Raw genomic sequence first — 14,418 nt, 5'->3', positions numbered from 1 at the left:
ATATTTACAAAGAAGCGAACGGCGGCTATCATGCTTTCATGTCTGATCTATGCGCTCATTTCTCGTCGTACTGTTATGTCTCATCTAAATTTACTATACGTATACTATATCCATTCAATCAGCCTGATAATCAGATCACAGCAACCAACAGAACTGCAGGGTACTACAAGTCCTTACTGGTGCCTGTTTCAGCTTGCCTTTGGTTGCACATGGGATAGCTACCGTGGAATAAACTTCACCATGCATTTCTGGGCCTTGGGCCTCGAAGAGATGATCTGATCCGCCATAGACATGTCGGCCGTCATGCCCTCTTCGGTGAGAACAGTCCGGAATGTGGAGTATACATCGCGCAGAAGCAACTTCATCTCGACCATGGCCAAACTAACGATATCAGCGGGGGTAGTAACAAGGGGTATAGAGTTACAACGTACTGTCGGCCTATACAGCCACGCCCTCCGTTGGAAAAGGTAAAGAAGAGACGGTTCTGCTCTGTCTCGACCTCCTTGTCTAGCCATCTCTCTGGGACAAACGTGTCGGGCTCCGGGAAAACCACCTGGTCAAACCGGTTCATCGTGTATGGCTGGCAGCTGACAATGATTCCCTCAGGAAGCCATGTGCCAGCAATGTCTCTACCGCCCTTGGGAACGTAACGGGGGAGGCTCATCGGAATTGAAGGGAATATGCGCAGACCCTCCTTCAATACCGCGTGGAGATACGGAAGCTGGTCGTATGACACTTCCCCATTGGCCGAGTCCATAGTGAGCTCTGCATATAGGCGATCCTGTATAGCCTGGTAGCCCGGTAGCGATATTTGCCACATTAGCCAACACAAGACGTCACCAGTGGTCTCTATACCAGCTACCATATGATCCATGCACTCGGCAGCCATCTGAATCTCCTCCAGGCCGAGTTTCGGATCCTGCAAGCGGGACAGTGGCGTGAAATCTGCTACACCGCCTTGGCCCACTGCATCCAGTACGAGCTTCTGGGCTTTTGGTATTGTTCGTATGGGTGGAAGGAGGCCCAAAAGGTCTGCCAGATACTCCAGATTGGGAGTGTAATATTGAATAAGTCGACCTGTATGTGACAAAATAGTTAAGGTTAGCCAGGAATAAGGGGTTCTATGTTCCATATTTATTTCATCAATAACATACGAGCCAAGCTGGTATCAAATGACACCTCGCGCATGATTGATTCATCATACTGCTGGTCAATCGAGTTGCTTCCATAAGGGTGAAACAAATGGTGGGTGACGCAGTCGAAAGCATAGCAGTGAAGGTACACCTGTTTTTCAAGTTAGCAACACCCCTGGCACATCAACTGCGGGTCTCATACATAGATATCCATCTCCTGGTTTGGCATTTTGGCGGCTTTCGCTGTGAAGTTTCTGCTTCTCTGCTGGATTCCCTCAATAGCTTTCTCCTTCACGACATTGGAGTTTGCGTAGCGATCAGCCAGGAGACGTCTTCGCCTGCTATGCTGCAAATGGGGTGTTAGCTACATGTTTGTGGGAGCCAAGGTTCCATTATCCAATAACCAACTTGCCTCTTGCTTATCTAGAGTGGAAAACATCACCCTGTTTTCAATCGTTAGATTTTGGTAACATTATCACGGCGGAATATCTTGGGGCATCTTGCCCCGTATTGTATTGCTTGAACAGGCTGTAGAACTCTGTCTTGTCATAGCCGCTGCCATTAGACATATATATCTCCTTCATGGCTTCCAGGGATGCAAAGGTGATCTCGTTGGGCGCGATTCGCACGACACTTCCATATTTCAGGTGCAGATCATGGATGTATCTTGTCCGATTGCCCCGGAACTCCTGGTATCTGAGTGGCAAGGACGAGAACAAGGTCAACGTCGGCCCTGGGATGGATGCGACAGCAGATCGTAGACGCCCCCAAAAGAATACAATAAATGTGCCCAGAATTGCAACAAGCAGAACGGGTGTGGCAAGCACAGCCATCTCAAGAAATTGTAGCCCAAATGGCTTATCAGTTGATGATTTAGTTTTGAATATCGAGGTGCAGTATTCTGGCAGAAGCTGGTATAGAGAGCTTGTCATTAAATAAAGAGAACAGAGAAAATCCGAGAGGTTCCGTCTATATCCTTAAGATTGACTTCGGCACGGGTGGAGGTATGAGCACAATTTTGTTTGCCTCGGGGGAAGTAGGTAGGTGGCAACTTCGAAGCCAGGCGTAGGCTTAGCATGTCGCTTAAAACCCTAAGAGAGAATGTCAAAGCGACGTGGCACTGCTTGTTGCAGAAGAATCGTCGCTATCTGCAAAGAATCCAGAAAAAAGCAACGAATTCAACTAACTACGACCAGCACCTAGTCGAAGTAGGACAAATATACGACGCTGTTTTCCGAACGTTTACGGAGTAAGTACGGAGTACTGATATACTAACAATGCATTCGTGGGGTTTATTCCCGCACACCAGATAACGTACAGACAGTCCTAAAGACAAAGCCTTGCCGAGACAGCCAATGACAATAAGTCTCTGTGCTATCTGTGCTTTAAAAGGTCCACACAGGACACGAAACGTTCCGGTAAGCTAGTCGCGTAGTTGTCCGTATTTGGCATAGTAAATGTCTTAAGTCGTGCAGGAGAAGGGTCAGCTAGGTTTGCAGTGTCACGCGTTAAACCTAAAGAGGAACTTGAAAGCGACGGGTGCCTAGACGGATAAAGAAAATCTGTTAGGGGAAGATAGGAGGAAAACAGAGTACCATCGCCAGCAATCAAAACCTCTCCTCCATATAGTAATAATATAGTTGACCGGTTCAAAAGTATCCTCCCTTTTGATAATATGGACATATGTAATAGTAGGAAGTCAGGGCCATGGACATGAAGCAACCGCTCGGTCCATTTGTTTTGTTTTAAGTGCTCCCAGCCTTCAGTCGCTATTTCCCATCGAGCACTCTGTATCGCCATTACGGCAACATGGATAAGCCTTTTGATACAACGTCTTCCGCCGAGGAGAAGGTGCCGTCGTCGAATGACCCCAGCCGGTCTGTACGGCTCGATCCTGCGGGCAATCTGCTCTCACCTACGCCGACCAGCGATTCTCTGGATCCTCTGAACTGGTCTGTTTGGAGAAAATACACGTGTATCTCGATCGTGTGTTACTCCTACTTTCTCATGACGTACTTGACAACAGCTCCTATTCCGTCTTTCTTTTTGCTTGAGGATCAGTTTGACGCCTCGTACGCCGAAACTAACTGGACATTTGCGATCTCGGCCTTTGGTCTCATATTTGGCCCACTGCTGACCGGTGGTGTGGCCGATATCTACGGACGGCGCATTTGCATGATCATTACTACAGCTGTGGCACTTCTTGCCTCAGGCTGTACATCTATCCACGGACAGAATATAAGTGCCTACATGTTTGAGCGCTTTCTACAGGGGGTTGGTGCGGGCTCTGCCTGCAACCTTGGGCTCAGCATTATCAACGACGTGTCATTTCAGCATGAAAGAGGACAGAGGGTTGGATTGTGGGCCATGTCTGCCAACATGGGCAGTTTTCTCGGCGGTGTCTGTAAGTTACCAGAGCAGTACAATAGAGGAAGGGGATTTGATATATATGGCCACTGACACGTCAATTTCAGTTGGTGGACTCGTTGTTTCGGTCAACCAGTATTGGGTCGCATACCACGTCACGATAGCCTACGCCGTTTTGTTTGTGCTCACGGTTTTCGCTCTGCCAGAGACTTTGTACCCTCGGCGACACATGATCGAGCTCGAGTTTGGACCGAGCAATAATGCATCTGAGGAGACCATCCACAGGACACGGGATCTGCCGTTTATTGTAAGTTGTAGTGTGCATTGAGTTGGCTTTCTCTCAGTTTGTTTCATCACATCTTACCAGTCACTATCTAGAACATCCGTCGAATCAAAGGGCTTGTCTACCCAAAGATTTGGGCACCCTGGGTTGTGGTCTTCAAGCTGTGGGGCTACCCAAACATCGTCATCAGCATCATGGCATATGTGTACGGCCAATATTGGTGGATCGTCTCTGTCATGACAGTCGAGCCTCTGGCCTACGTGACCGACACCCCGCAGGTTCAGGGCCTTCTTTTCATTGGTCTTCTTGTCGGCGTCTTGTTCGCCGAGGTATTCTGTTCCGGCCACGCCAGTGACAAGCTTGTCATGATACTGGCGAGACGCAACAACAGTATACGACAGCCGGAGATGCGCCTCTGGCTCGGCTATCCAGCTGTGTTCCTGTCCGCCGTTGGCCTGATTTTATGGGGCATCTCCGTGGATCGTCACTGGCATTGGATGGTCGGCCAGGTGGCCTTCTTCCTGTGTACGTTTGCGATTCAGCAACCTGTTCTTCTTTCCCATGCTGACATTTCGCAAAGACGCTGCTGGCCTGCAAATTGGCAACACCGTTGTGACAACCTACATGGTCGACAATTATCCTGCTTTTGCGAACGAGCTTTCCGTTTTTTACTCATGCATTATCAATGTAAGTTCCCCTGGAGTGTACTCATACGATTTTATCCAGGCAATGAAAGGGACTAAAATCTGGACAGCTTTCGGCTTTCTTGGTGCCCTGGTTTATCTATAATTGGACCGAATACAATGGTACATTCAGTCCTTTCTCAGCCACCGCAGTACTGCTTTTCAGTACAGCTGACCTTTAATATAGGCTATACCTGGAGCTTTGCTATCCAAGGCATCCTTTGTGTGGTTATTGTCATCCCAGCGTATATAATTTTGCAGATATTTGGACAGCGTTGGAGGAAGCCAGCCAACTTTGGTGGCTTTGAACTGGACTCGTAGGGAACTCATGTGCCGTATGTATGATCGACATGAAAAAGGTCTTCTCTGTTTGGACACGACTGACTTTGGTACTTGAATATGTTTCAGTTCGCTGAATCATGCTTAAATCGGGTTCTTTATCTCTATTATTTAGCACTGGGTGAGATTAAGGGATGCTATGTATTCCCACGTTTAACACCTCTTTCGCATAAGAAGGTATCAATGTCTGGGCAGTGTATACGGCGATGTGGAAGAAATGCTAGTCGTTGTTATATGCAAGTAATCTATCTACTCAAGACTGCTCGGCAAGAGCTGTGGTCGCCGCCACGCTGCCGACAGCGAGAGGTACAAACGATGGCTGGAGCTTGGATGCGTCCACAGACTGCTCCTTTTGACCAGGCGCACCATATGCACCACCACCAGGCGTCTCGATCACGACTCTGTCGCCCATGCTGACAGCCACCGAGTTCTTGCCGCCAATATTGATCGTCCGTCCTGAAGTGGTGACCCAGGTATTGCGGCCGCGTTGTCCATCACCGCCACCATCGAGGCCATAGGGTGCAAAGCTGCGCCGTTCCGAGAGGATGGAAGCGGACATGGGAAGACGGAACTCGACGTCGCGGATGACGCCGTCGCCGCCACAGAACTCACCGATACCGCCGCTGCCTGGCCGTAGCGAGAAGCGGCGCAGGACGACGGGGTAGCGGCGCTCGAGGGACTCGGGATCGGTGATGCGGGTGTTGGTCATATTTGTGTGGACGCCGCTGGTGCCGGACCAAGTCGGGCCAGCACCACTGCCGCCGGCAATGGTCTCGTAGTAGCCGAAGCCGTTCTCACCGTCGCGGCCAAAGGTGAAGTTGTTCATGCAGCCCTGGCTGGCGGCAGAGGCCTTGAAGGCCCGGAAGATGACGTCGACGATGCGCTGGGACGTGAGGACGTTGCCGGCACAGACGGCGGCCTCGAAGCTGGGCTTGAGCATGGAGCGGTCGGGCAGGACGAGGGTGATGGGCTTGATGCAGCCGTGGTTGAGCGGGATGTCAGAGTCGACCATGCAGCGGAGAGCGTAGATGATGGCGGAGTTGGTGATGGCCGGCGGCGCGTTCCAGTTGCCGTAGACCTCGGGGCCGGTGCCGGAAAAGTCAAACTGGGCGCTGCCGGTGGCGACGTCAATGGTGACCTTGAGGCAGATGGGCGTGCCGTCGTCCATGTAGTCGACCGCAGACAGCTCGTGGCCGTTGAAGCGGACGGCGAGCTTCTTGAACAGGTTGCGGATGGCCAGCTCGGCCGACTCCTGGATGGCGTTCATGTAGACCTGAACGACGTCCATGGTGTACTCCTCAATCAGCTGGCGGACTAGACGGATGCCGGTGTGGTTGGCGGCCACCTGGGCCTTGATGTCGGTGACGTTGTCCTGGAAGCAGCGAGTGCCACTGCAGCCCGGCTTCGTGGCTGGCTCAACGCAGAGGATGCGCGTGAGCTCTTCTTCGGCAAAGACGCCACCGCGGACGAGAAGCATAGAGTCAAATACGGCACCCTCTTCCCACAGGAACTTGGAGTTGGGAGGCATCGAGCCTGGCAAAATGCCGCCGACCTAAAACGAGGACAGGATGAGACAGGGATCGGGAAGGCGAAACTGCAGCATGAGAGAGGAATCAGACTTACGTCGGCATGGTGACCTCGAGATGCAGCCCAGAAGATGATCTCCTTTCCGGCAGCGTCAAAGACGGGCGTGATGATAGTCAAGTCCGGCAGATGGGTGCCGCCATAGGCGGGCGAGTTAGAGATAAGGACATCGCCATCCTGGAGTTTCCCCTGCCAGGTCTCGATCTGCGATTTGACGGCAAAGGCCATGCTGCCAATCATGGCGGGCACATGGGGTGCATTGGCAACGAGGGAGCCGTCTGGAGTGAAGATGGCGCAGCTGAAGTCGAGACGCTCCTTGATGTTGGCACTGACGCTAACATTCTGGAGGACTCGGCCCATCTGTTCGGCAACGCCCATGAAGCGGTGACGGAAGACGGACAGGGCGATAGGGTCAATCACGTGGGCGCTGACATTTTTGGAGCGTGGCGAGTCGACGTCCATGATGAGGCGGTCCTTGTCGATGTAGGCCGACGAGGTGAGGCCGACAAGGAGTGTCTGGGTCTTGTCGACGATCAAGGCGGGGCCGGGGATGACGACACCCTCCGGGATGGAAGCAAAGAGGTAGACGGGCGTGTCAGTCCAGCCGGATGAACCGAAATAGACAGACTTGACCGAGATGGACTTGGGGATGGCGGCTATAGAGCTAGAAACAGGCAAAGAGGAGGTCTGGGGCAGCGATGGTTCGGGTTGACGAGCGACAGCACGTACGCGGATGGTGTCGACAAAGATCTTGCGGCCGACGGGGGTGAAGCCGAACTGTTGGTGATGGGCATCGACAAAAGTCTTGGCCGCATCGACGCCGTCGTGCAGGGCGGTCATGATAGCAGTGTCGCTGCCATCATAGCGCATGCTGAGGAAGCAGTGGGCGTCGACCACGTTGAACGGCTGGACGGACGGGTGGCTCTGGGCCTCGCGGCTGAGATCGGCCAGGCTGGCGGCAATGACAGGCACGTTGTCGCCCTCGTAGGCCCGCGCACACGGCCGCTCGTCCTCGTGGACAACGTTGGCGAGGCCGATGCCGTAGGCCGACAAGATGGACGAGTACTTGTGCACGATGACGCGGCGGATGGCGAGCGCCTCGGCGATGGCGCAGGCATGCTGGCCACCGGCACCACCAAACGAGGCCAAGTTGTGGTCGGCCGTGTTGAAGCCGCGGGCTTCCGTCAGGCTGCGGATGGGGCCACACATGGCCGAGTTGGCGACGTCGAGGAACCTGGTCACGTGTCAGCTTACATAAGCATTATTGGACAATAGAACGCACCCGTTGGCCACCTCAGGCCAGCTCATGGATCGGCCGGTGTCGCGGTTGATGATGTCGGTCAGCTCGCGGAACTTGGCCACGACGATCTCGCTATCGAGTGGCTGGTCCTCGTTGGGCCCGAACACGGAGGGGAAATGCTCGGGCAGCAGGCGGCCGAGGGCGAGGTTGGCGTCAGTCACGGTGAGCGGGCCACCTTTGCGGTAGCAGGCAGGGCCTGGATGCGAGGACGCGCTCTCGGGACCGACAGACATCAGGCCGTCTCGCCAGGCGAGGATGCTGCCGCCGCCGGCCGCGATAGTGTTGACGTTGAGCTGGGGCACGTGAACGGCGATGCCAGCGGTCGTGGTCTCAAAGATGTGGTCGAGCTCGCCGTCGAAGCGGCTGACATCAGTGCTGGTGCCGCCCATGTCGAAGCCGATGACGGGTGTCCGGTGGGTGTCGTCGTCGAAGCAGGTCTGCGAGTAGCCGACAACACCGCCAGCCGGGCCCGAGAGAATCGAGTGCAGGCCACGCAAGCTAGAGGCCGGCACGAGGCCGCCGTCGGACTGCATGAACTCGAGCCGGGTGCCGTCACGTTCGAGATGGGGGAAGCTTGACGAGAACTGCTCGAGGTACTGGCGGATCGTCGGGGTCAGGTACGCGTCCACAACGGCCGAGTTGCCCCGAGGCACCAGCTTTGGTCGCGACGAGACCTGGTGCGACAGCGTGATGTTCTCGAAGCCGGCCTCACGGGCGAGCGTGGCCACCTGCAGCTCGTGTGCTGGGTAGATGTATGCGTGCATCAGACAGACCGAGATGGACCGGTAGCCCTGCGCGTAGATCGCGTCCAGGTATGCCCGCGTGCTCGTCTGGTCGAGAGCCTGGACGATCTGCACGGCCTCGCCCGAGGCACCGGAAACCGTCTGCAGCGGCGACGGCGAGGCCAGCTTGAGGACGCGCAGGTCCGAGTCGGCACAGCTCTCGAGCACGACGCGCTCGTCCACCTCAAAGACGTCCGAGTACAGCGGATCCGGCCTTCGGATGGCCAGGTCAAACATGTATGGCCGCGACTGGTTGCCGATCTGGAGGACGTCACGGAAGCCACGCGTGACCAGAAAGGCCGTCCGCTCGCCCTTGCGCTCCAGTAGCGCGTTGGTCGCCACCGTCGTGCCCATGCGGATCCATTCTGGTTGGCCGTCAGCGAGTCTTGTCTATTCATCGTTCTGGAGATGCAGACGAGTCACACTCACCCACGTCCTTGAGATCGATCTCGGCCCCTCGCAGAATCTCCTTCTGTGTGTACTTCTGCAGCACCTGTCTTATCGCCTCTGTCGGCGCATCGCTGTAGTTGTGGGGGTCGACCGAGAGGATCTTGATCACAATGTCATCTTGGCCGTCGACGCGGGCAACGCAGTCCGTAAAGGTGCCGCCCCGATCTGCAGCAGAGTACACAGTCAGCCTTTTGGTCCTCTATCCGTACATCCGATCGTCCGACCCCAGTCCCAATCACCTACCGATGGATATCCGGATGGGCCGTTGGGCAGAAGATGCAACCATGGTGACGGCTTCAGATGTCAGGTCGAATCAGAGAATTCGAATGCTCGGTCTGCAGCAGTGCCCTTGTTGCTACAACGCTCTATGCTGCGAGAATTACGAGTCTACTATATAAAATGCAGGGCCATTCTCGGCCAGCTTTGCCGATGCCTCTAGCTGCGCTGCATTGCCCAGCGGAGTCGGAGGAGGTGGAGGTGACTTCCATGCCGTCCACATGCCGTCCCAGGAGCATGCTCTCCAGCCAGAAGCCAATCATTGGTCCAGAAGCCAGCTTGCCGCGCCAAGTGGAGCTCCACATTGCCCAACTGCCAGCGGACAATGCATTTTTTCTCTTATCGCCTCGCCTTACGGAGCAACGGAGTATTGGAAGAAGCTTGGGCCAAACAGGCCGAAGCTCTTGTGATGCGCATCGACACAGAGGTTAGAACTAGCCGTGTATTGACAACGTCATGAATGCGCACTGTCTTTTTGCCTCTGGCCGAAAACATCTTGTTTATACTGTCTATTTTATTCTGTCTATTAAGCGTACGGTCTATTGAAGCTGCTTTTCGATCTCGACCACCGCCTGGATCGGCGTGACGATATCCTCGCCCAGGGCAGACACTGTAGTGACGCCGAGCGGTCTTCTGCCCCGGCCAGTCCCGTAGGAGAAGAAGTGTGACACGACCGCCTTGACGCCGGCCACGCCCACCTTGGAGAGGGCCCAGTCGGCGTGGCTCAGCTTGGACTGCAGCGCGATGGCCGCCTTGAGATCGCCGCTCTGATACAGCCGCAGCAGCTCGACGTGTGCCTTGGGCGCCACGTTGGCCAGCGCTGCGATCACGCCGTTGGATCCAGCCACCAGCGCCGGCAGAAAAAAGTCCGACTTGCCGCCAAACGGAGCAAATCCATCGCTCGGCAGCGTCGAGCTGATCCGCTGCAGCTTGCCCAGGTTGCCACACGTCAGCTTGACGCCCACAATCTTGCCCGGGTGCTTCTTGCCGAGCCGGATGACCGAGTCGGAGCTGATGTCGATGCCCGACGTCACGCCCGGGAAGTTGTAGATCAGGATCGGCATCGCTGCCTCTTCGGCTACCTGTGGCCACACCACGTCAGTCTCGGTCGACACGCCAAACGAAGACGGGTCTGCTGCCACTCACTGCGCTGAAAAAGCCCTCCACGACGGCCGGCGTCATCGCTGCAGACCAGTAGGCCGGCGGCAGGACCAGGCCAAAGTCGGCTCCGGCTTCCTTGGCCTCGGCAAGGTACGACAGCGTCTCGCGCACGCTGGGCGCACCGCAGCCCACGACCAGCTGCAGACCCGGAAAACCAAGCGAGCTGGCCTCTGTGCGGGCTGTCCGGATTATCTCCTTGCGCTCCTCGTGGCTCAGATGTGGCGCCTCGCCATTGCTGCCCTGCAGCACCAGACCGGTCACACCCCCTTCCAGCATGCGTTTGATGTGCGCCTTGGTGCTCTCATAGTCGATCGACTCGTCCTCGTGGAAAAAGGTCACGAGCGGGGTGTACACCCCATAGGCTGGCTTTGTGCTCATCTTGCTGGTATTCGATTGGTGGTCTGAAACGGCATGACAACGTGCCAGTCAAACTGAAGAAGCAGCAGACCGTGCCTGTGTATATATTGTGCTGGCGAGCTAGCGTCTTTGGAGCTCTCATCCGTTGTCGGTCTCGACCAGTGGAGAACGCAGTGGAGCACTACTTTTGTTGTCCACCCTCCACCTCTGCTCCGCATGACTCCCTGCCAGTTTTACATGGTCTCTCTGGCTGGGTGCTAGTACAAGTTCGACGTCACTGCCCATCTTTGCACTTTCGGTTGGAAGTCTCATACACACGCGTTTCCCAGTCCCAGATCCATTGCCTCGTCACAATGGGTTCCATCCTTGCCGAAGAGGTCTCCGTCTTCGACCACGTCGATTACATCCCTCCCGACCCGATTTTCGAGCTCACCCTCACCTTCAATGCCGACAAGGACCCACGCAAGGTGAACCTCGGTCAGGGCACCTACAAGGACGAGCATGGCAACCCGTGGATTCTGCCCTCGGTTCGCGGTGCCAAGGAGAAGATCCGTGATGCCAACCACGAGTATCTGCCCATTCTAGGCCTTTTGCCCTTCCGAACTCATGTTACCGAGCTGGTGTACGGCAAGGACTCACCGGTCGTGTCTGAGAACAAGGTGGCCGCGAGCCAGTCATTGTCCGGGACCGGGGCCCTGCATCTGGCAGGATCTGTTCTGTACCAGACACTGCCAAAAGACACTATCGTCTACATCAACAACCCGACCTGGTCCAATCACCGCCAGGTTTTTGAGACCATTGGCTTTGAGGTACGCGACTTCCGCTGGTCCTCGCCAAAAACAGGCAGTCTGGATCTGCTTTCCATCCTGGAAGACTTGTCTCAGGCGCCACCTCTCTCGCTTATCATCCTCCACGCGAGCGGACACAATCCGAGTGCCTGTGATCCCAGCAACGAGCAATGGCGCCAAATTGCCACGGTGATCAAGGACCGGCAGCTGCTGCCCCTGTTTGACGCAGCCTACCTCGGCATAACGTCTGGCAGCTACGAAGCGGATGCCTTTGCCATCCGGCATTTTGTAAACGACCTGAAGCTAGAGACTGTCATTTGCGCATCGTTTGCTAAGAACATGGGTCTCTACGGTGGGTTTACACGGACATTTATTATTGCACAGGAGAGGAGTTTCAGCCAAGCTAACATGTTGATGGGCATCCAGGTGAGCGAGTTGGATACGTTTCCATGGCCACGAAAACTGCGGCGTCGGCCAAAGCAATGCAGTCAAGACTCGCACAGCAGACTCGCGCCGAGATATCGAACCCTCCCGCCTTTGGTGCCCGCATCGTTGCTGCGGTCCTGGCCGATGACGAGCTGCGTGCCCAGTGGGATAGAGACCTGATCAAGATGAGCTCGCGGATCTCCGGCATGCGCACTGCGCTCTACGAGGGTCTGAAGAAGCGAGGTGAGAATCTTTGCGCTCCTGAATTTCCTGCGACATTATCGCTCACAATGACACATCTAGACACCCCTGGAGACTGGAAGCCAATCATGGAACAGAAGGGCATGTTTAGTGTCTTGGGGCTTCCCCTTGCAAAGGTTATGGAGCTAAGAGGTAAGACCAGAGTCTGCTGTCCAATGAGGTCCAATGCTAATTTCCATTACGTGCAGAGAAACATCATATTTACATGGCAGATAGCTCTCGGATATCCATTGCAGGGTTAAACGAAGGAAACGTGGAATACGTAGCCGCAGCGCTAGATAGCGTACTTCGGTAGATCCACAGACTAATGCCAGATTGTGCAGATGCAAGACGTGGACAACTGTCCGTGCATTGTTGGCTTGACCCAAACCCTGTGTCTTATCACGTATTTGTGTAGTCATGAGTAAGAGTCAACAAGGCTAAAGCTCAAAATACGGAACAGTGCCCTGTAAGCAAGGGGGTCCGCTATGGCGCAGATATGTGGTGGAGATGGTGGAGATGCTGGAGATGTTGGATACGATGGAGACGGTGGATACGGACACTGGGGAGGTGGAGGTGGAGGTAAGTGGAGGAAAACGAAGGAGACGGACGGATGGAGGAAGTGGAGGCTTGACTGGAAGGTTCTGATACCATCCGGCACTGTCAACACAGTAGAGTTTGGAGGCCGAGCGACTGAAAGCAGCAGAGAAGCGACGTTCACGATCTTGATGTAGTTATTTAATTTACTTGAATCTATATTAAGTCTATGTGCGGAGTATAAGATGATATCGGCAACCCAAATCTGTCTAGTTTCCTTGTCTGCTGTTTTCACTCCAGAAAGGAAGACCGGCTTCCAATCGGGCTGTGCCATACAGAGAAGAGCTGTCCAGGGACTCGCCAGCGTACTCGCGGGCAGCTGTCATGCGAGCCAGGGCGGTCGAAATTGTAGGAAGGGTGGTGCCGTTGTCCTTGGCGATGGAAACGGCATGGCGAGCGTCCTTGGATGCCAGATCGACGCCAAACCCGGGCTTGACGTCGAGTGGCGGTGCGTAAGCGCCGGTAGTCATCCGCTTCGAGTAGCTTTCGAGAACGGGCCCGAACATGCTGCCGATGAACTGTTCCATCTGTGCCGTGCCAAGACCTGTCTTCTCGGCAAACACGTGTGCTTCAGCCACGAGTTCCTGGAGCCCGATAACGAAGATGTTGCTGCGACAGTGACCATTGTTAGCTTTATCAGTATCAGACTGGCCGATCCCATCTCGTTCAGCACGTACCCCGAGATCTTGAGCAGGCTCGACTTGGACACATCCTCGCCCATGTTAATGATCTGCCGGCCCATCACGCCGACGACGAAGGGGGTGAGCTTCTCGATCACAGCGGCCGGGCCAGCCATGGAGAAGATGAGCTGGCCAGAGGCGGCGACCGGACTGGCACCGAAGACGGGTGAGGCCACAAACGTGGCTCCCTTTTCCCCGAGCCGCTTTGCGCACTTCGTGCTGGTGTCCGGGTGGACGGTCGAGGTATCAACCCAGATCTTGCCCGCGAGGGAGGCAGAGCTGGCGAGAGCCTGGCTCACGAGGTCGTCGAGAACCTGGTCGTTGGAGATCTTTTATCATGCAATTAGAATGCGGGTATCGCGAGAGAAGAAAGGCGAGTGGAGAATAGACTCACCATGGTGAAGATAATGGTCGACTTGGCGACAACATCTTCAAAGGTCGCTTCCGGGATCGCACCAGCCTCTTTGAGGGCTTCGCCTCGCGACAGAGTCCGGTTGCTGTAGTGAAGCGGCGACATACCCTTGGAAGCGAGATGCTTCTGCAGGTTCAGGGCCATGCCAATGCCCATGGAACCGAGCCCATACTGTAGAGAGCTGTCAGACGAGAGATCGACGACTGCGAAGGACAGATGGACTTCTTACCCATCCAAACGCATCAGTGGAAGCCATCTTTGCAGAAATGACGTGGGTTTGGATATCTTCGCAATGGCTATGTTGCTATGTTGCTATGTGAAAAGAAAGATGTGCCTCATGCGCAAATGTCAAGCACATGTTTTGTAGCTCAGAGGTCCTTTTCTGCTGCTTCCACTAACAGAAGCACCTGCTACGATATCGGCCGATAGCAGATGCTCCGCCTCCACAGAGAGAGTCGACGGCTAACAAAAAACATTAGTGATCATTCTGACCAACTACCGGCGATGCACCACCGCTGCTGCTCCACCCCAAAAGAAGGGAGTCCACTAGACTGGTCAAC

General features: G+C 55.0%; 7 protein-coding genes across 7 annotated transcripts; 3 read left to right on the top strand and 4 right to left on the bottom strand.

Annotated features, from left to right (window-relative positions):
- Positions 1-218: 218 nt before the first annotated feature.
- Positions 219-1,966, bottom strand: CMQ_3395 (benzoate 4-monooxygenase cytochrome p450; the record flags this gene model as incomplete). Its single annotated transcript, XM_014319333.1, has 5 exons — positions 219-381; positions 432-1,077; positions 1,155-1,284; positions 1,336-1,471; positions 1,605-1,966. The coding sequence occupies 5 exons, from the start codon at positions 1,964-1,966 to the stop codon at positions 219-221; spliced, it is 1,437 nt and encodes a 478-aa protein (XP_014174808.1).
- A 976-nt stretch (positions 1,967-2,942) lies between these two features.
- CMQ_3844 (major facilitator superfamily transporter) lies at positions 2,943-4,787 on the top strand (the record flags this gene model as incomplete). Its single annotated transcript, XM_014319782.1, has 4 exons — positions 2,943-3,537; positions 3,608-3,807; positions 3,879-4,292; positions 4,728-4,787. The coding sequence occupies 4 exons, from the start codon at positions 2,943-2,945 to the stop codon at positions 4,785-4,787; spliced, it is 1,269 nt and encodes a 422-aa protein (XP_014175257.1).
- A 271-nt stretch (positions 4,788-5,058) lies between these two features.
- Positions 5,059-9,207, bottom strand: CMQ_3705 (hydantoinase; the record flags this gene model as incomplete). Its single annotated transcript, XM_014319643.1, has 5 exons — positions 5,059-6,357; positions 6,429-7,623; positions 7,672-8,836; positions 8,901-9,086; positions 9,165-9,207. The coding sequence occupies 5 exons, from the start codon at positions 9,205-9,207 to the stop codon at positions 5,059-5,061; spliced, it is 3,888 nt and encodes a 1,295-aa protein (XP_014175118.1).
- A 529-nt stretch (positions 9,208-9,736) lies between these two features.
- Positions 9,737-10,736, bottom strand: CMQ_3576 (dihydrodipicolinate synthetase family protein; the record flags this gene model as incomplete). Its single annotated transcript, XM_014319514.1, has 2 exons — positions 9,737-10,279; positions 10,344-10,736. 2 exons carry the CDS (start codon positions 10,734-10,736, stop codon positions 9,737-9,739), a joined length of 936 nt encoding a protein of 311 aa, XP_014174989.1.
- A 332-nt stretch (positions 10,737-11,068) lies between these two features.
- On the top strand, positions 11,069-12,485 carry CMQ_3943 (putative aspartate aminotransferase; the record flags this gene model as incomplete). The annotated part of the gene is made up of 4 exons (XM_014319881.1): positions 11,069-11,855; positions 11,930-12,172; positions 12,233-12,322; positions 12,427-12,485. 4 exons carry the CDS (start codon positions 11,069-11,071, stop codon positions 12,483-12,485), a joined length of 1,179 nt encoding a protein of 392 aa, XP_014175356.1.
- Positions 12,486-12,657: 172 nt separating this feature from the next.
- On the top strand, positions 12,658-13,848 carry CMQ_3440 (uncharacterized protein; the record flags this gene model as incomplete). The annotated part of the gene is made up of 2 exons (XM_014319378.1): positions 12,658-12,751; positions 13,007-13,848. The coding sequence occupies 2 exons, from the start codon at positions 12,658-12,660 to the stop codon at positions 13,846-13,848; spliced, it is 936 nt and encodes a 311-aa protein (XP_014174853.1).
- Positions 12,976-14,114, bottom strand: CMQ_3811 (6-phosphogluconate dehydrogenase family protein; the record flags this gene model as incomplete). The annotated part of the gene is made up of 4 exons (XM_014319749.1): positions 12,976-13,375; positions 13,444-13,775; positions 13,841-14,029; positions 14,088-14,114. 4 exons carry the CDS (start codon positions 14,112-14,114, stop codon positions 12,976-12,978), a joined length of 948 nt encoding a protein of 315 aa, XP_014175224.1.
- Positions 14,115-14,418: the final 304 nt, after the last annotated feature.

This window comes from Grosmannia clavigera, assembly GCF_000143105.1.
Source record: "Grosmannia clavigera kw1407 unplaced genomic scaffold GCSC_113, whole genome shotgun sequence".
Classification (NCBI taxonomy): domain Eukaryota; kingdom Fungi; phylum Ascomycota; class Sordariomycetes; order Ophiostomatales; family Ophiostomataceae; genus Leptographium; species Leptographium clavigerum.
Note: the sequence above shows the minus strand (reverse complement) of the source record. Positions and strands in the feature narration are given on the sequence as shown.